The sequence below is a fragment of the Lottia gigantea genome (assembly GCF_000327385.1).
Source record: "Lottia gigantea unplaced genomic scaffold LOTGIsca_58, whole genome shotgun sequence".
NCBI classification, from domain to species: Eukaryota; Metazoa; Mollusca; class Gastropoda; family Lottiidae; genus Lottia; species Lottia gigantea.
The window spans coordinates 1,646,774-1,673,392 of NW_008709979.1; the positions used below are offsets into that span (position 1 = coordinate 1,646,774).

At 32.8% G+C, this 26,619-nt stretch overlaps 1 protein-coding gene across 1 annotated transcript in view; it reads right to left on the bottom strand.

Annotated features, from left to right (window-relative positions):
• Positions 1 to 20,476, bottom strand: part of LOTGIDRAFT_91668 (hypothetical protein) — a gene marked incomplete at both ends in the record, with an annotated part of 50,513 nt that extends 30,037 nt beyond the window's left edge. Inside the window, one exon of the mRNA XM_009063563.1 lies at positions 20,184 to 20,476. Within this exon, the coding sequence (XP_009061811.1) occupies positions 20,184 to 20,476 (293 nt within the window). The remainder of the gene's footprint in view (positions 1 to 20,183) is intronic.
• Between the last annotated feature and the right edge of the window lie 6,143 nt (positions 20,477 to 26,619).

Genomic DNA, 26,619 nt, shown 5'->3' on the forward strand with positions numbered 1-26,619 from the left:
CAAATTACATTTTTAGACCAATTAGAGTCCAAGTTTCTACATTGGTAAATTGATATGACATCAAGAGATTTATAAGTTTCGACATTTTAAAAGAATTAACTTGCTCTTCATTTAATACAATGTACTTAATAATACTTCAAAATAAGTTGTTAGTGTGTTTTCCTCACATTCTAAGAAAACGAATTAGCTTAATATGCCAATTTGCAATTTGTCAAAATTAACCAACCAATTCATCATTCATTTCAACCTGCAAGCTTGTTAAGGAATACCATTACAATGATTGTTTTCTTTGTTAATTGTATAATATTAAAATGTTTATACATGTACGTCCATTAAAGTTTTTAATAAACTAGTAAGAAATATACTTTTAAAATTTGCATTATACGCTAAATATCCATTATATAAAGCGGGTCAATAATATTATTTATATGAGATTTTTGTTTTATGCTCAATCTCAATTAGTGCTCTTTTGGTTTTAAAACTATACTAATGTATGTTAATGCAATCTAATGGCCACAATTCTTCAAATGTCTTTGAAGGCAAATAGACATTTTATCCTTCAAGTTTAGATCAATTGAAAGGTCTATTAGACAGATTAAGCATCGTTAGCAATATAAGAAATGTCTAATGTTGAATAACCCTTTCTGCTTACTAATACCCAATTCGCTTGATGGCCTGCTAATAAATTTTATCGAGTATTCCAGAAATAGATACAATGATGAACGAATAAATTGAGCTTTGTTGTATCAAAAGATTCTTTGGTTGCACCTTGGCATTTTGATGAAACTGGACTTAAAGGGATTGTAAAGAGGTTTTCAAAATCCAAAATCGATGTGTATCAGGGACACTGATAGCATCATTTTGTACTATTCCTATTTTCAATCAGACGTCTGTGGTTTCTGTAATTTCACTAAAACTAAGTGTTGATGACGTCACTAATTGACACACATAAAGTATTTATATATGCCAAATAACAAAAGACAGTCTGCAAGACAACATAAAAAAGTAGCCCGTGACCTTATACTCACTGTTCATCGAACTTGGTCCTATATCATATTTTTACTAAATAGTTTATGATGATGAACACTAGGCCTTTTTGAAATACAAACAATAACCCATTAAAGATATATCTAGATATTACCATTTTTTTAATATAAAAGTACCCAGTGTTTTCTTATATTGATATAAGATAGGGTTATTGACTCAAAATCAAACCTTCACTTAAAAAACATTTCTATTTCCTTAATATGATAAAAACAGATCTTAGTTCTTTTGTTAAGTAAATATCTAAACGTCATGATAATAAATAATATTATTGCAATTTTTTTTTGTCTTTCAACGGTTTATAACTCTCTTAATATAGATTTTGTATCTGAGGAAAATTTATCTCAACCATTTTGTTTGATCATATCTATGGAATCTTATTTCAAATTGATATATCCAAATACGTATTGTGAGAGGTATAACCGCCTTGCAATTGAAGATGTACAATTGCATTAATCTAACTAATGTTCAACATGGCAAATAAAGAGAGCTCCAGACCAAACAAAACCATGAAAAGACCAAAATCTGGCAATAAAACGTATTTTAACCTGATTGGCTCAAACCCTACTGACAGAATATTCATTTGAAGATTATAAAAACGTTTCGGAATTATTGCTTTATACTTTATACTACACATGTACAAGAATGTTATTATTTCATCCAAGCAATTGGCACTTGTCCCACTGACCCAATACCCCATATTTTTTGTTCAAAATTATATTAGACGTTGTAAAGATAATGCTAACATAAGATATTTGCTTGTGTATCTCCAAATTCTAGATATTCATTATCTGGCGTGTATAGCTTATTGTAAGAATCACGTTAAACTACGTGCGAACATAATGCAAACGTAAAGTCTCTGAGAAATGAAGATATAATATCAAAGCCGTCCACTTCAAATTGATTCTCTTCTGGTACTACCGATTCTAGAATGTATGTGATGACTAATATTGTATATAATCGTGAATGTATTAATGACTGAAAGCTACTTGACTGTAATGTGACAATAATATATTGCTGAAAAAATACAATTGAGCTTGGTTGGGAAATTTGTAGAAGACGCGTTATAAATGCTCATAAGTAACCTTCTGTTCATTCACTTAACATTTCATCTGATTGTCTCGAAGTTAAGGTGAAGAATATAGGGCATGATCTACCCCCAACACTAGCCCTCGTATTCTCCCAAAGCGTTCTTGAACACAAGGATTGGTTTAATGGGACGTTGAGTTAGAAACAGGAAAATTTTCTCTAACTAAATGATTCTAGTAAAAAGGTCGGTGACCCATATGCCTGTAGCAATATTCTCCAAACAATTTCTTCAAAAATAAATAATTCAGTCGCTAAGTCCATTAATCTTGTCAAAATAGAAAAAAGAGATTCGCGAAGAAGAATTATTAACAAATGTTACAAACCAAAAGCGTCTTTTTTATATATACAAAGTCGGTTTTTAAATAAATTAAGAATTTGCTTGAGAACTCTTTAGATTCAATACCAGAGTTATTAGAATTGTTGTACTGTCTATTCCTTGGAATCTGCCCACGTGCATTGACGCCCACACACTTCTTGATTTATAATTACTTTGAATAAAACTTAACCAATAAAAACTTTAGTGAGCTATCCATTACTGTGTTTTAGCAAACTCTTTAACTTGGCGATAACATCAATGTATCCCGAAGAAATCTTTACATGTGTAAAGAATAATTGTTGTAGAAGTCTCGCTCCTATTTAGTGACTTCACACGACAGTCGTTTTAACAACACCCCTTGTCAATAAAAACGGGTAACTTTATCCAAATAGAGTTCGCGGTATATTCTAACAAATCAAAACGACATCCTTCATACGAGTTTGTGTGTTCATTCTTACAAATGAAATGTGTTGATTGGTCGGTTATAATAACAAGTGACATACCCGGTATTTATTATTTCAGCCCTTATAACGAGATTTACCTACTGAAGAGAAACCGGGTACAAACGTGAAATATTTCTCATACTCCAAAATTCAAACCAGTTCCTAAACTGGCTTTGCTGATGAGTATTGGGTAACCGAAATATGTGTCGACATCTTGAAATTAGTAATGATTACTGCTTATAATTTTTTTTTATGATTGAAAAAGGTTTCAGATCTTACTTGTAGGAAATAGAAGAGAAGACATAAAGAGTTTTGTAAAAAATCACGTGAATATTTCTTCATGGTGTGCAGACATGCAATTTATTTTTTGTATCAATCTATTGATGCTGTTCTATTGTTGCTAATGATTTCCAATTCCACGACGCTTTTGTAGTAGTTTTTTCGTCGGTTTTTTAAGACGTTTCCTATATCTCATCTAAAGGTAAACCACAATTTCAAAGCAACTTCCTCGTCAGTCGACACCATCACATCAGTTATTGATATGGGACTGATACTAACAATGATAAGTTCCACAAAATAAGATCAAACATATCTGTAAAATGCTAGACTTGCACTTTTGTATCAGGTTTTCCTTCAGGCTTAGTCAGGGATAGTACCTGTTTTTCATTAGTATAAACTATTAATAATATAAAAGTATTTCAATAACTGTCTTAATAGTCCATCAGATAGGAGAGTAAAATATGAAATTGTATGCTTGTTATGGGATTCGGTTTTTTGAAAGAGAAAACCGTACTTTTACAAATGGAATTGTTTTAACAAAGATGGTGAGCCTAAATTGTGAGTTTTGGGGGTTTTTCACTCGATTTCATTATCTACTATAATAGTTGTGTCCCACTCATGTTACTAAATTTGCTCTTGCTCATGGGATAAATTGAATCTTATGTATATAGGAGTGGTTTATAACTTAAACAGCAATAGCATTGTCTGCTAATCGCGCGCAAATAGTCACGTGGTCAGTCTTGTCTTCTGCCATCTTGACTACAGGCTGCTACTTTGATTAACCACTTTTTCTAAGAATTTTCAAGTATTCTTCTTTATAATTCACCTCCATTTACCTAATGACAGTTTTCCGGCAGTTATAGAATTTTAATTTGGTGTTGTCAACTCTTTCGGTTGAAGTTATTAACTTTTAAACTGCAGAAACTTCAACTGTGATATGATTTACAGATTCTGGAATCCAATATGGCGTCTGCGTTGTAGTTATTAAGGGTGCAGAATATATCCTAAGGCAAGACTCGACTTTACTCGTGTCTGTGTGTTGGTATTCATTATGAGCTCCGGTCAACGACCTAAGCGTACAACTGGTGTGGATCTATACAGATACTGGACTGTTGACAATTTTAAATCTAAGTTAAACAAGCTGGGCATCAGTGCCCCCTCTTCATTCTCAAGAACAGAATTACGACTCCTTTTAGAAGCTAACTTATTGCATGTAACCACACCAGTAACAATTCACAGTACTAGTAATACACCTACCACTAATACAACTGATTCCAGAACACCACAGACACTTGTACCTTCTTCAGTGTCACAGATTCTGTTACCAGGCTCTATTGCTCAGGCTACTCTTACACAACCATATGATCATTCAGTTCCAAGTGATTTACAACTTGTTCAAAATATCACTTCTTATCAACCTACATTGAATTCGGCTCACCCGTCTGGTAACTCACTTTCAATTGGTATTACTAGTGGAAATTTGCCAACTCCATCCATATATCTTCTACTTCTATACAGCAGGATACTCAATCAAATATTTTACAGACTCCAACAACTTTTAGTATGCTGTCTGCAGACCCTCTCCACAGAACTTCCCTGTTACAGAACCAAAGTGTCAGAACTGTTTTTGATCAAACTAGAGACTCTGTTATGCATCATTTAACTGTGCCTAATTCTGGACCAAGTCTTGCTCTTGATATCAATGATGCTTCTCACTATTTACATCCTACTATTAGTACCCAAACTATACAAGCTCAGTCTGTTGCACCTTGTACCCAACCTGTACAAGCTCACTCTGTTGCACCTTGTACCCGAAATGTACAAGCTCACTCTTTCACCTTGTACCCAACCTATACAGGCTAACTCTGTTGCACCTTGTACCCAAAATGTACAATCTCACTCTGTTGTTCCTTGTACCCAAAATGTACAAGCTCACTCTGTTGCACCTTGTACCCAAAATGTACAAGCTCATGTATATTCCATGCCAACTTGTACCCAAAATGTACAAGCTCATAATTATCCTGTTCCTGTATATTCTATGTCAACTTGTACCCAAAATGTACAAGCTCAAAATTATTCTGTTCCAACTTGCACCCAAAATGTGCAAGATCAGACATTTTATTTTCAAGATTGTACCCACAATGTACAATTTCCTAATACATCTTATAATTCATTATTACAGCAGCAAGCTTCGCAGATTCAGAATGATGACACTCATTCTAGTTTACCTGATACAAGTCATACAATTAATAATCATTTATTTCCACATATTTCAGTGGTGCCAAATCGTCGACCTCATGTAGCATCACATTTGGGATCAATACAGAGTGCCACTACTTTTCCATCTCAACATCATGGACTAGTATCCATTCAACCCACAAATCAAAGTTCTGTTCCACCTAACGGTATGAATCTTCATAATTATTCTGATTTACCTTTTGTAGATTTTAGGAATATGCAACGTGCAAATGCACAAGATTTAGCTTATGTGGACATGGTTTCTCCTGATATTCGCCGAAGAATACTGAAGGGAGAAGATGTTAATTTAAACAAGCTCTTGTTGTCTCATACAGATTTTCTTGATTCCTGCATCTCTGACAAGGTAGATAAAGGGCGAACTGATTCCAGACTAACTCGTAATTTATCATTAAGTGAATTTATCATAGCTTTTAATAGGTTCAAAAGAATTTTATGTGATCCAACTGCTTTTCCATTGAGGTCTGATGAAATGGATATTTACTTAAATCATATTATTGAGACTGCCAGTATATCTACTATAATAGTTGTGTCCCACTCATGTTACTAAATTTGCTCTTGCTCATGGGATAAAGAGGAATGTGAGCCTGTCATATTGTTTAATTTATCAGAAAACGCTTAGACAAGACTTAGTTTAGAAATTCAAAGCGTTTGGCCGTAATTCCTGTATTGGTGTTATGGCAGATATCTGAAGATGGTTAACAGGTCGACTATAAAGTATAAGTACAGTATATACCAACACCTACTTCAGATAGATATTTGATTCTTGGCCTTGATATTTCATTACTATCATTGAATATATCAGGTAAAGAAAGGTTATATATTTTGACATGATTATTTATCTTATATGACATTTCTAATCATCTGCTAACATCTTATATCTGTATCACATCCGAATTGAGATTGGCTACTGACGACTGGCACTGTGGAGCAATAGGAAATTTCTTAAGATTGCCAACAATTACAGTTTTTAGCTTTAAGGTTCCCGTTACACAATGTTTAAAATCGAAGTGTTTCATTTCAAAATTGAAAGCAAAACAATTTTATATAATGTTCTTCAAAACAGCATTAAGATTTTAAGCTGACCCGTACTTTAAACAAAAGCATTTTGAAATACATTTAGATAATGTTGTTCTTGATTGAAAGTAAAAATATTGGAAATCATTCTTGTTATTTTATTAAATGATTTTTCTATTAAATCAACATTCCATCAAATAAATGCTTCCTTCTTGCACCAATATCAAGGAGCTAACCTGGCTGTTACTAGATTGTAGAAAAACTGAGAAAGAGAAAACATTAAGCTTCGCACTTCGTCATCTTTCTTGTATCATGGAAGATACAGGCAATGAGAGGCCTCGGCCGAAAGTATGTGAACATAAAACCATGTTTACAGCCTTTCTATTGAAGGCTCTGGCTGTTTTCACTGGAGTACTATCCAATCAAATCACTGCATTCCATGATACAAAAAAAAAAAATGTTCAAATTATCAATTTCTGCTCAAATGTTCCGCACATATATCAATTAGGAGGGTTCTAATTCGGTGTGTGAGTCTTTAAGTCATAATCTGTGCAACATGTGGTATTTATTATGAGTTTCTATAATTCCTCTTCGATATTCTTAATGGCTATTAAACTGATTTAGATCTATTATTCAGATAATGACATTTCTCTATCACCAGAATAATGTTTCAATTATTGAAAACATAATATAATATGTCCTTAATCATTCTTTAGGAGTGAAAAGTTCCAGACAGTGTTTAGTTTATGACATATTAAAAAAAAAACTTTATGAAAAGCTAATTACTCTATTCATTCGGAATAAAAAAATAGTCTGCTTAGACCGATCTTTTGCTGTCAGCTCATCTGCCCGTCTGCTTACATTTAACTTATGCTCACAAGGTATTTTTTCAGATTTCAGGTTCTCCATTATGTTTCTGAGGTGGTTCTAATGAAGACATCAATTTTGAATGATCACATCATTTCAGCGCTGGACTTGGCGAGAAAAAACACTTATTAAAAGTGTGATCTCCAAAATAGCATGAATCACAATAGAAACGAGTTGTAAAATAAGGATATCTTTCTTTCCAGATTCCGAATAGTGCCTACGGAGTACAAGGGTACAATGTGGTCTACATATTGGAAATTAGGTCATCAAATGTCACAAAAAACTATGTTGATATTACAACAAAGATATTTGTCACAGAAATAGACACTGAAACATTACAAATGTCCTTTTCATTACCCATTTTAAATGATATCGTATTATTTCTCTTTTAAAATGGTATATATTTAACACCCCCTTAACACTATGTTTTAATGATCCTTCATCAAGGAGTTTAGAGAGGGTGTATAAAGAGGAATAATTTAAAGACATCTTGGGAAAAATCGATGATCTTGAATGAGTAATGAAATAGACTTGAATTACCTTCTTTGATGAAAGTTTTATCATAACTTAATCATTGGATGTGATAGACCATAATCTCTCACTTAATTTAGGAATGAAGACAGAGTTTAAGAGATGAGGAAGATAATGTTATTCAGGACAGATATCCTCCACCTAAAAAATCAATACAACTATTTTTTTTTTTATTGAAGCGTCTATAAAGAGCAAGTACTGGTCAGTTATTAACCATTTCAATCATTTTCTCAATCTATTACGAAGTTTGTCTTATACCTTAACTGCGATAGCCACTATTCTTGCATTACGGACTGTAGCGATTTGATTGTTTTGTACTATGGCTGTTTTAGCCAATCATGGCCCTCGACAGAAAGACTTTATGGCTCCGATCCATTGTCTTCGGTAGCATACAATCCAATCAAATCGCTCAATTTACAAACTCCTTTAATTCAAGAAAAGAACCTATTGCAGTCAAGGTATAAGATGAAGTTCGTAATAGCTTGGCATTGTGAAGATTTATCATGATTAGTTCACGATCTTCTGAGGAACATCTTTCATGGACAACTACTTTTTCCGATACCATCCTTTTATACCGTGTAATATTATTCCTAGACAAAATAGAAGATAGGGAGAGATAATGTATAGTAGTCGACTATCAGGTACTACATAGACACAGACTTCACAGGTCATTTTTTTCAAATATTGGATGAAATTTAATTTATTGTTTTTAAATAGCATTACGTGTATCGTTTTACTCCATGTCTGGTAAAAAAAAGCCCAGAGAAAAACGTCTTTCTTACAAAAGAAAAATACTTCGATTCATCTTTAATTTATACAAAAATATCATTTTCCTTTAATTTAAACACAAGTTGTTGCCGTGTGAGTGTTTGTAATCACCCAAGAATTAACCCTATTGAAAATCAGAAAAATTAAAAGAATATTTAGAATGAGGTATTGCGATGGACATTTTTTTAGCTAGTAAACACTCGAGAAGGCACAATTCTTATTGAAATTGGACTAACTCTATTGAATATAAAATACATACTATATAAGTGATTGAAAACGCTTTCAATTTTTAGATCATAAACACTAAGAGGCCGGATTTTGACCAAACTTGATAATATTGTTCAGTTTCACCCGAAAAAGTTCATAAGAAGTGTATGACTGTAGGTTGAATATGTCATACTGGTGATTGTTCTGTATTAGCTTCAAACGTATTGGTAACATGGTAATCTTGCCATGGTTTACTGCAATTGTTGCATGGACCACAGTCGTCGACCGGGAAAAGGCTTAGGTTCAGACATAGAATTCTGTTATAAACTTCTATACGCTTACCTTTGCGTACTAACCTAATTTTTCTTAAACTTTTTAAATTCAATTTTTTAGACCCATTTGTACTTATTTAACGCAGTAAAATAATTTATTCATTAATTGACAGTAAACGATCCCCATTCACTGGGTTGAATTATGTAATTGGTACATGTATTTTTCAAATGCTTAAGGAAACATTCATTGTTTTATCGTGTACAATGACGTACAATGACTTTTAATACCTTTGTATACCTGAGTGTAAGTCATTACGTATCCTTTTTATCTACTTTACTATTCATTTTATCACATCTGGACAGTATTTAGGCTCCTAACATCTAAATCACTGTTGAATAAATCAAACATATGTCTTTAAAATAGCATCATCATGATCTACCCGTCAATATTGAGTGAAATATGGGAATAGTAAACCCAATAATGTATTCATCAAAGTGGAATAAGCACATCATACAGACAGGATAAACATCGAACGTGTCCCTCATATAGCCTCATATAGCGTAAGTGAAAAAAGCCTAATTATGAAAGCAGCTATTATTGGAATCTTGCACAAACTGTTCAAATTTAAATGATTCAGTAGGTTTACTACAAATTGATAGAGAAGTCGTCAGTGCAAGAAAAATGTGACAAGTTACAAATAAGCTGTCAATCTAGCACTTTTCTATTAAAAAAACAAAACACTTATACCATATCTTGCTACATTTATCTTATCTACGAAAGTATAAAACATACGTTTGAGTTAATCTTTTTATGGTTTTCAGTGCTTAATTTCATTGAAATTATGTCAGTACTTTCTGAAACACCTGATGCTTCACTTCTCAGACCAATATGCTTTATCTTAATGACCATTTTCTAACATCATCTAAAAAACGTTTTACACATACTCAAGATTCAATCCAATAAGCTTGGATTTAGTATAACATTAATACAATAAACTACTCAGAACATGTGCTTGACATTTCCAGTTCGAATCGAAGGCTTTAAATTGTCAAGTAAAAAATCTGTCCTATTGTACAAAACTTGTTTTACTTTTACTTTTACAGCACAAACGTAAACTTTAAACAAAATGAACCATAAAAAAGAGTTGCGTGTTTCTGTTAAAGGCGATGGTACTCACACTGTTATGGAAACACTTAATTATAAGTTAAAAGAATCAATTATGATGTAGCCTAAGACTATTATGCCATCTATATATAGTGCTTTAATTCTTTCCTGAAAGTATTCAATTATATTTAGAACTTCGTGGCCGATGGCAAACGTCTGAAATGGTGCCACAGCTGGTCCTTTATACTATACATCGGAAATTAATTCAGATATCATTGTATATTACATAAGACATTAGAATAGACAGGCAGCAATTAGATTAACCTCCGGAAGTTTTAGATGTTTGGTAATTTCCGAGAGATAACGATAGTAACATAAAATTAATAAGTACTTGCTGTTTCAGGATTTCAACCCCAATTAGCATAGACAGAGTAAGCCTTTCAAATTTATTTGATCGTCCCCAAAAAAGCAATACGTCAATCAGTCTAAACTATTTTCTCGTGAACTTATTGGTTCTACATTTTGTTGTGAACACGTCATAGACAGGTCACAGCCTCCTTTTTACTAATGTCAATGTGTCGAAACGTGGTGCTTCTTTATATCAAAAACTCTCAGAAATGAGAGTCTTATGTGACTAAAATACGAATTTTCAAATTTACAAGCCTCTATTGTATATACAAGAAGTGTCGATTGGCAGACAGGAGCGACAGCAATATAGAGCCGTAAGACTGCAGACTTCAACCGAATATAGTCGATGCAGAAATTAGTGCAAACTACTGTGTTGTTTTGTAAGTGTAATTGTGTCTGTGTGTCAAGGATAATGTTCCTAATAAAATGTTAATTTTTTGTGTCAAGAATTTCAAGTAGAAAAACATGTACAATTAAACCTAGTGAAATAAGCTAACAAAAGTATTTTATAACAACTATTTTGTTAAAAACATTTTCAACACTTTAAAAGCATATATATACCTATGAATTTTAGGTTGTAACATTACGGTTTAGTATTACTACTGAAGCACAAGGTCAGGCATAACCTCTGTGAGAGAAATTTGTTTGTGTAGTTAGTTTGAATAGTATAATTTTAATACAATTCAATTGAATATAGTATATGAAATAAAAATCCTAGGGTTACTGTGATTATTTATAGTTTTCCCGAAACGTATTGCGCCGTGAGATTTTGGCCGTTTTTGTCTCCATATCCAAGTTTTGTTAGGTTGTGCTCAAATTTTGCCGTCGGGCGATGAAGCGGCTCCTCCAAGGTGCAATAAGGTTCGGGCTGCGGTCTACCAGGAATGCATGTATGTAGCTTCCCGGTCCAATGAGTTTTGATGGGGTCTCTCACCTTGTTCACATCTTCATCAAGGCCTGATACGTCTGGCAAGGCCTCCTAAGAATCAATCGTGGACGCTTGGAGCACGTCTGTACCCACGGTATAAAGAAAATGTAAACGTTTACCCTATATAGATGTTCTCGGCAACCACGGCAATAACGCTTCAGACTATCGTGGGGAAAACGGCATGACAATAATTACGGTCTGTCACATTTGCCTGTTCGGTGAACCGTGATTACAGAGGCCGCCGGGAAAATAGTGTAAACCTAGCATAAAGAACGAGTATAACAGGCATGCTGAAACATACATTTTCATAATGCTGTATATTTCATAAGAGTAAATTGCTGAAGAATTAAAGTGATCATACTTCTCTTTAAAAGGTGTAGAAGGTAATTTGGAAATGTTTTGATCAAGCTTTATAAATTAGTATTAAATAACCATATGGACATGTTTCCATAATTTTCTCATTTTTCTTCAGCTACAGGTATTTCATTTTCAGCTATTGGGAGCTGTTTGGTACAATACAATTAACAAGTAATAAATCACTAATATTAAATCGCGATTCTGCCAGTATGATTAATTAGCTCTTTTCTATCTTGATTCATTTTGTTGTATTTTTTTGACAAATACTAGAAAATTCAATAACTTATCTGAAATTAGTTCAAGTAGCTATCTTAAAATCTCCTCGGATTTTTCGGCATAGACAGATAAGTGTAATGTAGTTTATTAAAAAGTGAAGTAGATTTAAATTAATACGATTTAAAAAATTTCAGATGCAGAGTAATGTATTGAATATTAATATCGACGTATCATGATTAACCAACTTTAATCCATTCGATGCAATGGAGTCAAGAGCCATGTTAACTGCTGATAAGGTAATTGAAATGAACCAGAAAATAATATGGCTTGAGAAAAACGACTGTAACGACTGAAACAAATTTGTTTTAATTTGTATGGAGTTGAAGAGTTATTTCATGACGAGGATTCTGAACTCTTTATTTTTTAGAACCACTTTATAATCTAATTCTTTTGATAAGCAGTATTGTGTGTCATTTGAAAATCTCAATAATCAGTACGGAAGATACAAAGCGTTAAAGAGGTGCTAGTTATATTTTCATTCTTGATTCAGTTAATTTCTTTAATAAATGGTCATTCGAAAACTATATACTGTGATGGGAACTTATACAGACTAATCTCACATCTGGGAAATAATATGGGTTCTTTAAGAAGAGTAAAACAATAACTTTCTACTTGTGGTTCTTCTGGTTTGACAACCCAATATATGATATCAAAGTAAATCTTTAAAATTGGTCCTAAGACGAGTTGATGTTCTTTGCTAGGTCAATAAAATTATTGAAAATACTTCACCAACCGATCATCAGAAAACTTGTCATGTAGACATATAGGCCTAATCATTATGAAATCAATTCAGAACTTTGAAGTTTGCAACCATCTAGAATTTAAAACGAGTCAACTATCGCCATATTAAAAATGCTTAAGGTTGTTTGATTTTCAACTTATTTAATTTTTTTAAAACTAGTTTTCTCGTTTCATCAACTACACAGCAGCATATTGACATGGCGCAGATGGACATGATGGGTCGTGTAATATGTATGTCGTTTAATTGAATGGTATGAAATGGTGCAGAGAACAACTTTTTCCTCAGATAATTTTTCATAATACAGTTTCCACTTTAGCAAGAAAGTGATAATTTTTTCAATTACCCCAATTTCAACCTATTAATAGAAAAAAATATTAATGCTCAATCGTAAAAATCACGTAAGTGCTGACTGGTATACTGGAATGGATTAGAAAAACCAAAACAATTTATAGTTAGCAAAGATTAGAAAATTCCTTATTCAAAATAGTATTACGTATATATATTGATCGTCTCTGGTATAGACTTGATAAAATGTAGCTCACCTACCTGTTGTGTTTATTCTGAAATTATTCGTTGAGTCTAAATATGGATATAATTGGTAAATAATCGATTATCCATTTGAGTTACAAATCTAGGTTTATCGTTTAGCAGGTTAAATATGGCATAGAATTCAAATCACAGCACGTACTCTTCTGAAGCTCTTGTTGAGAGATCGGATTATTCACGGAAATGACTGCTAAAAGTTATGGAATCTAAATAAGAAGCACTCTATTGTGCAATACCCGTCTAATAACTCCAATTCTCAAATAATACTAACAAGTATCCAGATATTACTAGTCCATACTGATATATACCTTAGAATACGGTATTTTAATCATTTCATCTTAATAACAGATAACCGTTTTACTTTAAAGCATAAACCACCGTCCTGTTCCTACAAAACGTACCTACGTAAGCACATCAAGGGCGTTTTAATATTCACTCGTGGACTGCTTGTAGTGACATTAAATAAACTTATTAATGTTGAATGGAAGAATGACCAGACGTAAGATTTTGATTTTGTAAAGAGATAACACATCAAATTATTTGATTTGTCTTCAAATCAACAGAGGTCATTGTTAATAGGTCTACCTTCGCAATGGAATGCTGCAAACTGTCAAGCTGATTCAATGTGACGAAAAGATTGTAAATTCTATTGAGATGATAGTAACTAGATCATGTAAACCATAATGATTACTGACATATTCTGTAATTGGCAAGAAATGTTTAATTGGGTATAATTAATGTAATTTATGTATAAAGACGTGGTAGATAATTCTATTAAAAGGAGAAAGATATTACCCAGGTGCTTTAACTAAAATCAATGTACAAATATTTCTACTAACATGTCCATTAACATCAATTATCTCATTTAGTAGACTAGAGAACCAGCTGGTGTACCAAATCATTCTCAAGAGAAAATGGGAACAGGTTTACGGGCTCTTGAAATTAAGATTACACGAGATTTGAAGGCTGCTGTTGGGCACTAGGCTACAGATTAACCTTATACTGATCATCATGACCAACTTATTGCTGGGGGCTTGTTGGCATCTTGCATACAGTACTAAAAAACTAAAAGTTTAGTCACCTGACTAAGTGGCGACCATCATAGACAAACTATGAAAATAATGATGAATGTAATTGTTTCTTGGAACAATTTAAAATGTTTTAAAATGTGATCATTTTTCGTTTCTATTCAGGGAAAGGTAATCAACTTAAGAGGAATAAATAAATGTCATCCAAATGTCCATTTGCCATTAAGAAATGAAGGAGAAACGTCCATTGTCATACATAAATATAGATATCAATAGAAGATATTCTAATAATTGAAGCGTCCTCTGTAAAGTGTCTCACGATTAGCACTATGTAGCAAAAAAAAAAAACACAAAAAACTACCACATGCTTTTAATTATTTATTTTGTGGGTTTTTTTTTAGAAAATACCAAGGTTTAGTCTTTAGTAAATGTGTTTACCGAAAAATTCATATACCACATAATGATAACATTATAGCAAGGGAATCTGTAAGTCTAGAACAGAATAGAATGTGTTTATATAATTAATTCCATCACACTTTTAGACATAAAATTAGATTTATTTATTCCTATGGTTACTTCATATGATGACACAGTAGAAAATATGCGAAAATAACAATGAAACAAACAGGACGTTATAAATATATAAATTTAACATGTCAAATTGAATCTGAATAGACTGCCATTGTCTGTCGTAGGGTTCAAGGAACACTACCTTTTAGAATGAAAATAAAGTTTAGATTTTCCATATGAGTGTATATTCATCTATGGACCTGCCCAGTGTCATAACTATACAACATAATCCAATAGAGAGTGTTTTTAGATATTTAATTTACAGTCTTCTCTGTTAAGATCATTATTTTATCTGATTGCTTGTCACCATTTCTAAACAGCAGATGTTGTGGTCTATTCTAGAATATCTGTCATTCAATAACAAATGCGACATAATATTCTTGATATAGTCATTAACTGTTAATAATTATCCCAAGGCTAAAAAACTCGCATCTATATTAAATAGCCCTCCTAACGGAAATACCACAACTTTCATATTACTTGAAATTAGCCTGGAACTCTTGTGCCAGGATGTGGAATATATAAAGAAGCGTTGTGTCAACAAGTGTCTGATGTATGTATATCATTGAAAGAAACCAAATGGTACAATAGACAGAAATACAAATTTCCGAGGGAGGCTAAGAGGCGCACGTTTCCGGAAAAACTGATGTCACTAATGGGGAGGTCATTACGAAACCTTCATACCTATACTCCTTTTATTCTTTAATCTGTTCTCAAGCAAAGACGTCATAACATAATAATATACATAAAGTGCAAATTTGTAATGGTTTACGAAATCGTCATAAATGATATCCATTAAAACGACAATTTGAAATGAGAACGCATTACACGTCTTTTCCAAAACAAACAAAATATATGGCATTACCCGTTCACTGACTTCAATCTTATATATTATTAGTTTCCTTTTGTAAAATTCATCAAGAAAATAACCCATCTTTCAATAAAATTAGAGTTTATATTGCTATGGGCCATCATAAATGACATGTTTAAGTCTCTATAGAATTATTATATTCAATTTCTGTTCCAATTTAACTGGCGGCGATGAGTATGATTATTTAGTCTTTAAAAAGGGGAACCTGGAGATTTACAATCCTGTTTTATAATTATATGAATTTCAGTATTGACTTTCATCATGTATACAAGAAACTGCCTTAAGCATGCATCTATACTGTTTCGGGGAGTTTAGGTGCAGTTTGTAATGATTGACACATAAGAAACTTTGAAACCAAAAGATTACACGCCAAACTATTAGTTTCTAATTTTGTAAGCCACTATTTACTGTGTCGACCAATAGGTATTTGTATCATAGAATTTTGTTATACAATCTTCAGAAAACGCCATAACAAAAGGTTCCTAGTTTGCAAGCCAAGTTTTAAAGGTGTCGGCGAAATAAAAGTACTTGTTTTATTGAAATAATGACAGAAACCACAGCGATGATAACGTAGGCCTATGAAAATAATATTTGCCTATAAATCTAACGCAACGAGGCATGTAATCGACTATGGACAACATGAAACATACATACATTTACGGGCAATACTTGACCTTCCAATCTATGAGTTTCACCGCCCTGTCATTTCTCCCCATCAGATCTAAAACAATTTCCAACCAAGAAGCCATCCAATTGATAAAGATACTAGTTCGAACTACTACGACAAACATCAATTACCCAGTCTGCAATATCAGCTTCAGCCGTGGACATAAGTGGGTTTGGGCGGCCCCTACCCGAGATTTTTTCTTTTAAGATGCTCTCCTGCCTTCATTTTCTTAAATAAGGGTATAATATTGTCTTTGGAAGGGCCCAGTTGTGAGACATTTTACCTTGTATGTACCTTTTAGTTACTTATTTCGGCACATTTTTTTCTGAGAGTGGGGCCCTTGGACTGGGTTCAACCAATCTCTGTAGTAGTTAAGCCACTGTCACCTACCAACTTAAAGATTAATCAGTTAAACCCACATGTTTGATATCTGTTTCCTAATATGGTAATTATAAAAAGCCGAAACCGTCATACAGTCCTATTCTAGGTTACGTAATCAAGCTGTGTTCAGCAATTAATTGCAGGAATTTAAATATTCTTTATCTTATTATCTCAGTTCTCAAAAAAATTTAGATGGTGGAATGAAAAATAATGCAATAACTTAACGCTGGTTTTGTGGTTTCTTCCTAAGCAATAAAGCTAATTATAGTTCAATATCCAGTAATTTACAGGTTAAGGAGTTTCCTCTTCATTTTTCATTTAAGATTCAATCTTTAAAAAGATTTTTTTAGGATGTACTTCCAGAAAATTACCTCAGTCTATTTCAGTTTAATCTAATTGAACATGAAGAGTTGAAATAATGGCGATATATCAATTAAAGAGATGTGTTGAATGTCGGTTTTGAATTACCGACGTAAACTTGGTGAGTAGCTATTTTATTAAATGGTGTTAAATCGACACGCTAAGGCCACATTGGTATCGTTCCTTCCCCAAATATGTGAAGCAAATGATATAATCATGAATACCATCAGGTCAAAGTCAGCCGAGTCAAAAACTGCACTTCTTGTCCTTAACTTTCTCCTTATTATGAATCTTCCTTTTTTCTGTTTCATTTTAACAGTAATACAAACACTGTATTACACAGGTCTCATTATATAGTGACTGTGTAGCGAAGCAGACCATGCATACTCTCTTTGAAACACCTTATGCCTCATGGTACGTTGGAGGAATTCAATACTATACAACTTTCACTCTCGATTTGGTCATACTTTGAACAAGAATTTCATTAACGGAATTGTCTTGCTTGTTCGGATTTCGGATTTCGGATATCAAAACAACTGAAAAAGGCGAGCATCAAGATATATGGAAAACCTGCGTCAAATTCTACTTTCTCTGTCGTAAGGTTAATGCGTTAAAGAAAATTGCCGCAAGCCCGGAATTCTAAATAAACAAGATTTTCCCATGTAAATATACAAACCCACGAGATTCTTTGAATCTGAGAAATGCCCAAGGTGGACTTTCGACGTCAATAAATGTATTGCGAACCATTAACTAACAAGAAAGATTACGTTTTGATGATTGTTGGAGGGGGTGGCATGCAATAAAAAAAATTTGGTTTAGCATTTAAAGTCGATTTACGTCTGATATCGGTTGTGCAACCAGATTCATTTTTGTGTACCCATCACATCTTATTAAATCAGTAAAAAGATTTATCGGTAAAACCAACATCTATAATTTACTGAACATGGGTCGTTTCATTACAATAGCATTTTTACTATCAAGAACAAAAATGATTGAAGTACATGTAGTCTATATGTGATGAAATATAAGTACATAATTGTTTTACAATTCTTCATATTTCAGTGATGCCAAGTCAACCAAGTACACGGCTGTCATCTAGATTTCAAACAAATACATCCTTTAGGTGTATAGTTTGAAATATAAGCATCATTACTTCACTGTTATGTTGGTAGTAAATTGAGTTTACAAGGTCTAGATTTCGTCTGATATCATTAACATAAGCTTGGTGTATATTAGTTAACATGGTTTACAGAATAGTATTTCATTACATCTCTTAAACAAGTTTTTAATGAATTTTCAATATTGGTTTCATTCTTGAACTGAGCTTATTTAATAGCATGTAATGGTACATACCTTAGCATTGATTATAGGAGGTGGATAGTCCAATCAAGCGTTATAAACAACCTTTTTCCTTTCTATTACCCTTTCAGAATCCTTGATTGATTGCATTACCGTCAACCACTTACTTGAAAGGCAATTCGAACAACGTGTGTTATGTACCTTGTTCCTTGTCTTAAATGTACGAAATCTTTGTTATAATTCATCAAAATTATGTGTAATTTTGTACAGGCTAATCATATAAACCTCAGCAATATTATTACAAAATTAACGACAATATAAGAATTGGCACAGGATGCAAATTATTCTGTACTGTAAACAACAAGTATACAAATATTGTAATTAAAACACTAAGTTATATGGATATTCTACTTAATAATTAATACAACGTTTCGAAACACATACAGGTAACGTTATCAAGTACAAGTGGTATACTGTGTAATTATGTGTTATTTTATTGTGTAGAGTAATGTGTAATTATATATACTTTCTTGGTGTGATTTGTAAGGTGTTATTATTTTTCCAATTCTAGGTGTGTCTAATTATCTGATTTTTTTTTTATGTTGTATGTAATGTGTTATTTTATAATTATGGTTACCTTTGCTTGTTATTCTGGGCTCTACTCATTTAAATTCGTGTGAATTAGATTTCTCTGACCTATTGGACACATGTTTCTCTCTGTCTGTGTGGATGTAAGCATTAATTAAATAGCTACAAACGATAATTTGTCAAGTAAATTAATCAAATTTAGACTAATAAATTTTGACATATAAAGTCTAACACCGGACGTGTATTATAGCACATGGGATGTACTAATTACATAAATCTAATAAAGAATCGACTAACTGTCACCTTACAGAGTTAAGGTAAATATGGACTTAACATTCATCAGCATAAAAAGTGAAAATCGATTTATAAAATAAAGATGTATCCTGATACATAAAACAGACTTATGAAATAATAAAAGCTAATAACCATGTCAATTGCTAGGTGGCTCATATTGATTGTCATACCAGCTTTTGGTTATGTTTTAAACCAACCTTTAAACGCACACATGGAATATAGGGTGTATAATGGCGTCACCCATCCACAATTGCTCGTAAACACACTGGAAGGCAAAATTCTTCACTGATTATGATGATTGGTGTTCATAATTACCCAAGGATGAACCCTATTGAAAATCAACAAAATCGAAAAATATTTAGTTCAATACGCGTTCAAATTTCAGCTCGTAAAAAATGTAGAAGACAAATTCTTCACGGATTTTAACGAAACTCCCTATGAGAGTCTTGAATCGCCCCAAAATTAATATGAGTTATTGCTCTTGTTCGTGAAAATGATCGTGAACACTCCAGAAGGCACAATGCTTGACGGATTTTGATGATACTTTGAGTGTTTATTATCACCCATCTATGAACCCTATTGTCACCATCAGCATGATACACGTAAGTTCTAGAAGTGGATCATTGGAAAAGGGAAGTTTTATGTCTTTCAATAAAACAAATTATATTTCTTACCTTTCTATTGATACCGCCGTTAAATTTAAAACTGACGCCAAGGCTGATAACATTTCTACATATCCCGATAATTTACATAAAAACGGTCCAATTTCCCAATGTCCTATAAAATATCTGGAAGTTTCAAATGGTACACATACCATTAGGTAAAGCAGATCTGCTATGGCCAAACTGACCATAAAAGATGCCGTTACACTTCTTGATTTTCTGTCACCTAACATGGCAAAAATTACTAAAGTATTTCCTATTAATCCGATGAGAAATGCCGCTCCATATATGGTGACAACTGGAATAAAGTGGGGTTCGTGAATCCATGGTTTTCGAAGGTTATCTAAATCACCTTCATAATAAAATTCATAATCACCGGTTCCAGTATTGTCGTAATAAGCTGCATCAGAATCCCCATACAAGAGATTTTTATCAGTCGAATTGTTACCACTGTCCAAAGACACATTTACATCAGTCAAAGTCATAGTGCTTCAATTATAACAACAGTTTGCGATTATCTTCCATTCGCTATAATTTGTAACGATCTTCGTATATCTATTCACTGAAATCATAAATCTTTCAAATATATTGGCAACTTCAACTTACACGAGTTCTGCACAACAGACCTGACCTGCTGAATATTTTACTTGAAATGCTTTATAGATGAGGTAGGCTTACGTTACTTATCCTCCCATAGGGCTATCGATTATGACATTCCATGTACAAATTTAAAGATTTTAAATTTTCCTCCTTATTAGATTTCATTACAGACATTAAAAATTTTAATCCAACAAATACGTCACAAATATATCATGAAATTTACTGCGATAGGCAAGAGCATTATATCGCATTTTAATAATTTGGTTAATTTCATTCTCGAGACATATTCTATCTCCACTAGATTTACTTTTAATACTACCAGAAATAAAAAATAGTTATAAATTCCTATATGAATCACATATATTCCAATTTAATTAGGACCATATTCGCATATGACCCGATTTTCCACAATAAATGTTTCAATGTGTTTCTTCGGAAACTTTTTTTATCGGACTCTGAAGTTTAGAAAAGTAACTGGCTTCCAATTGTAGTAGTAAGACTTCTATTCTCGATCGACTTGAATGATTAAGTTATCGTACAGCAGAAAAGAAGAAGCGTGGAAACCTATAAATTTATAGAAGAGAAGAGATCATCAGGTGGTTACAGCACTGCCTGATATTTCAATGTGTTGATATAAGCTATATAGTCACGAGATTCCAGCCTCAGGGCAAGTTTTAGTAGAAACTTGTAAGCACTAGATATATTTCAACTTTATTGCGTAAAAGCTATTCTATCTTCGTTTGTACTAATGAAATGGTTGGTGGTACTAGAAGTAATGATTGATTAATAGAACCACTAGGACCACTTTTCAAAAAATCACAAGAAGAGTCATAGATAATGAATTTTCAACGGGTTGTGTTTTAATGAAGTCCACACCTGCATATTGAGACGCATTATTGTGGAAATCGATGCATACTGTAATTGCTTATCATAACATAATGCGCTGTAAATCTCTTTGATAACTTAACTATTCCGTTCCTTCATAAACATTTCAACCAATCTGAACACTCTTTCAATCTTCCGCAGACAATGCATGTATTTAACATTAATATTCCATTGGCGTCTACTATATAGAGTTATATACCACGGTAACACATTCTACTGACTAGTACCATATTACTTATACACACGTGTTTCACATTTAACCACACCTTCACGAGTTGTAGTGTACCTGAAATGTATTGAATATCTAATTAATTTTAACCAGAAATATATTAGTTACTTCAATAAATTTAATATAAAGATTACAGACGACATATTTCAACTTTGGCTAAATGAGTTGTTGGTGTGTCATTTAACCGACTACTTCATATTTCAAAATCTGACAGCACTTTATAACACCAAGGAAAACATCCAGGAAGAACTTAAGTGATGCGATTGGTTAAACTTTGTACTTGTCTTTTTCCGTTTTATTTATCGCTTCAAACAAAAACTATGTCTTTCATAGTTGAAATTGTTTTTTTTCCAGAAGTAGGCGGATGAATTATTTTCGATTGTTGTGACGGTCAAAACCGAAACCTCATCATTCTCGCAATCCTTGAAAAAGGCTCAGTTTGGCAATAGCTTGGTCTGGGCCATACCATGGTCTTAACATGGCTCATCTATGTGTAGAGAGGGCAAGATCATCATAAAGGTGCAACCTTATGATAGTTTGTTCCATTTATACTTTGAAGAAACCTGTCCCGAAAAAGGCTTGCTTAACTATTTCTTGTATTACTTGTATCAAATCAGTTTGTATAAAATGAACACAATATGTATAGGATAAAACACGGATCAGATTTTTTATGATATTTAAACCCGCATCCCGAGAGATTGTTAATGTCATAAAAATGCAAGTGTTTTATCTGACTTATAAAGCGAAAAGTATTTTGAAACATTCAGTTATAATCAAATAAGGGGCACAACTCTTGCCTTCAGAACTAGGTCAGTTCATCAAGCTACGACGTCGACCAGTGAGTAAGACTATATGTTTACTCCTTAAAACTTCGGCGATTGCCATAGAAAAACCGAGACATGAATAATTCTTGCTATTCTGATTGCGTATGGTCTGGTGAACTCCGGAAAATTCACCCTTGATCCTGACCTTCCCAAAATGCCATTAAAAGCAGTTTCTACATCACCGAAAACCAAACCTAAGCTTGGTCGTTAACAATGCGAAAGTTACGTTAGATTTTAAGAAATACTTAATTCAAAAGTATTTCAGGACTGGTTTCATTGCTATATACAGTATATTTATGTCAAGCTGTGTGTGTCTTTTTAACTAAAATCATACTAATATCTAATTTCAACACAATTAAGAAGCTTATCTACTGCTCTGTGGCCTAGGCCAGTGCTTTCATTACACCCTCAATTCTAACTTGGGGAATATTTTTTGAAGCATCCTGAAATTTGACCTCACCTTCCCACTTGTGACGCGCTAATAGATCAAGATCATTAAGTTGTAAATAAGTTTAAACCTGGACAATTCTCATAATAAGTTGATTTTTCAAGACAGTAGGCAGACTCACCTTCTTAAAAATCCTCACAAATCGCTGATGCAAGATCAAATGTCCCCAAATAGCTTACCGCCTATTTGTTCTGTCTCTACACCAGCTGACATCTGTCCGATTAGCTATCAGAGGCTGGAATATATAGACAGATATTTCGGTTTAGAAATACTTATTTCAGGACAGTCATTGCTATATACAGTATATTATATGTTAGAGAGTGTCCATGTTTGTGTGTATGTCACTCGTCTCAATACACCATAACACTACTGTAAGAATAGATTTACGTCTAAATACGCCCCTGAATGTCAAATAGGCCTACTTATTAAAATCAATTTCAATCTTCGAAAATATTTTCATTACAGTCAGCTTAGTTCTTATAACGTACTCTTTTATCTTCAGACACGCATGGTAATACCATGTATAATTCTGTGATTTATAACAGGTGTGTTTCGAGCATGTCATTGGGTAACACACCTTGCATCAGTTCATCAGTGAAGGAGATCAATAAACTTTTCTACTTTATCTGACGATTCCGCCGCTTATTGTTTTCAGTCGTTGTAAATCCAGTTGCTCTTAGATTCTGTCAGACTCAAGATCGACCTTATCCCATATAGATATGAAAACAAATGCATTACACTTTGTATTACCGTAAAAGATCAGCTGTTTACAGAGTTCCCCAGTATTAGTAGTACAGATAAGCTTTAAAGATTGTAATACAACTCGTTTGTTACCTTCTATACAAGACATATTAATGTACCAATAAGCAAGAACCACATCTGTTATAAAATAACACATGGTTTTATCGTTCAACCCAATATAAAATAATTATTACACCAGAGAATTAGTTTTATTTCTAACCATTAGGTTACCACAGGTTACGGTTTCACCGGATTGACGTAACACTTTATTTGTTACATGCCAGTATAATGAAAGAGGATAATAATAATATATCAAAATAATAAATGAAATAATATTGTGTGACGCAGTTGTTAAACTTTTTTTTATATTGAATACTCTAAGTTGCGAGCAAAACAAAATTTTATCTGTTTTCAGCTTACTGTTCACATTTTGAACTAATGGATTATCATCTAGCTTTGGCAACTTGTTGTTTATTTCACGTATGTTTTGTGTGTGTGAAAATTTTAGTACGTTCGAAACGCTCTAACAGTTTAGATTGTCTACAGACTGGTGTTTCTACAACATTTTAACTCACAAATATAAGTATGGTTCATTACATCAGTTGAAAAGAAAGATATTTAGTATATACATGATTGGTTAACACTCTAACAAATTAGGAAATGTGACAGGAATAGGTGCCGATGTTGAAATTGGCCAATTGAATATTGTTAAGACTTCGAGAGAGGGACGATCACCAGGAAATTAGATCATAGATTAGACATAGTCTTTATACTAGGACATTATTTACAAAAAGTAAAATCAACATTCTAAAACATTTTAAAACCACAAAGCTTTGGTTGAATTGTTTTCATTGTACCAAAGACTTAGTAAAGAATTACTTTCAGCAGTGATTAATATATGTATATACCTTATAATTCAGTAACATGGACAGACTTCGGAAGCCTAATAAAATTCCATGAATATGACAGAACATAGAAACAATTAAAACAGTTTTGACAGCACATATTGTATTGTATTTATAGATCAGGTGTAAGTTCGTTGTAGGATTCGTATATACTAATAGGTGTACATTGAATTTGTATATATCTTTAAACACGAAACCTAGTTAAGATATCTCGGTCCTCGAGAACAGGGCAAAGAAATACGCCTGTATGACATAACATCAGATCAAAACTGGCGCCACTTTTTCGTTAAAGATTTCGAAAGTGTGTATTTTATGGTATATTAAATTGGATATTGCATCCAGATAGAGATTTTAAATGTTAACATCTCATATAACGGAACAAAATTTTCGGTCTATAAATAAATTGAGACAATGCCCGTCTACTTGATACAATGCTTTCAAAGCTTCATGATAATGTCGATATGATGTCAGTTAAGAAAACTTACTAACATAATAATATAGATGTCGACGACTATCAGAACCTTATATAAGGGTAATGTTTTAGCTGTCAAACATTCAGATGTGATTATTTCACAACATAGAAGCTGAAATCAGATCGTCACATCATAAAAAGAAACCCCAAAATGGATAAATACCATACAAATACTTTGTGTTTTTTTTTTTACTTAAGTTGCAGTCATAGACTTTACTAAAGTAATATCAAAGAAAGAATGAACAAAGAGAACAAATCGAATACATGTTCTAGTAGATGCCTTGGTATTTTCTATTCCGGCTTCACAGGAAATAGTGATCAAAGTCTTCAAGAAAAAAACAGCTTCCGTTAGCCGGTGATGGTAAATGTACTTTGCTATCTCGTTCAAATTAAAACTCAACTGCCTTTGATATAAACTAATCCTCGACCGTCGGTTATACTTGGCCTTAGATAGTTCAGAATATCTGAATGAGGAAGTTCTTCTATGGAAGGAAGTTTTCTATTATGCCATTAAAATTATTACAGGCGGTGGTTCACCGTGTTCTGGTGTTGATCGTACGTTGGTCTCAGATACAGGAATTGTACAACTAATCAGTAGTAATGAACTGATGGAAAAAGAAAAAAATCAAAAGTGAAATTCCTATGAGGAGATATTTTTGAAGAAATTTTCGTACAGTTTAGGTACATCCTCAAAAATATATTATAGAAAACAGCAGAATACAACTTGAAGGTAAAATGAACCAGATTTAGACAATCTAAAAATCTCAAATGTAGACCAAAATATATATAAGTCAATTACCCTGCCATGTTTTATAACAAAATTATGCAAAAAAACGACTTCGTTAAGGTTTATCGCGCATTATAAACATTAGCAAATTATTTTAAACCTAGAGCACGCACATCTATTTGAGTCTGTATAATTCCCTTAATTCCATAGAATTATTCTGAAACTAGTGAAAAAACAGCATTTTATAACGTTATGATATGCAGGGAAAAGGAATGGCGTTATTTTTTTGAAAAGTTGAAATTTGTCAGAATAATGATTATATATCACGTACTTGTAGAGGAAATCTGGAACCATCACGTACTCGGAAATTAAAATCCACCAAAGTCGACAAGGGAAAAAGTTTAATTGATTTTGGGTCAAAACATTTTGTGTTTAAGAAATCAAACAATTTGTTAGAAACGGGAAGGGAAGAAAATAACCAGGAAGACCATTAAGGAGTATCATTGATAAGCTGATCTCGTCATCAATAATCACAATTATTTTTCCAATCTATATGTTGGAATTTTAGTTCCCATGAACCTGTATCAAAAGTAACTAAAACTAATCTAAATCGAATT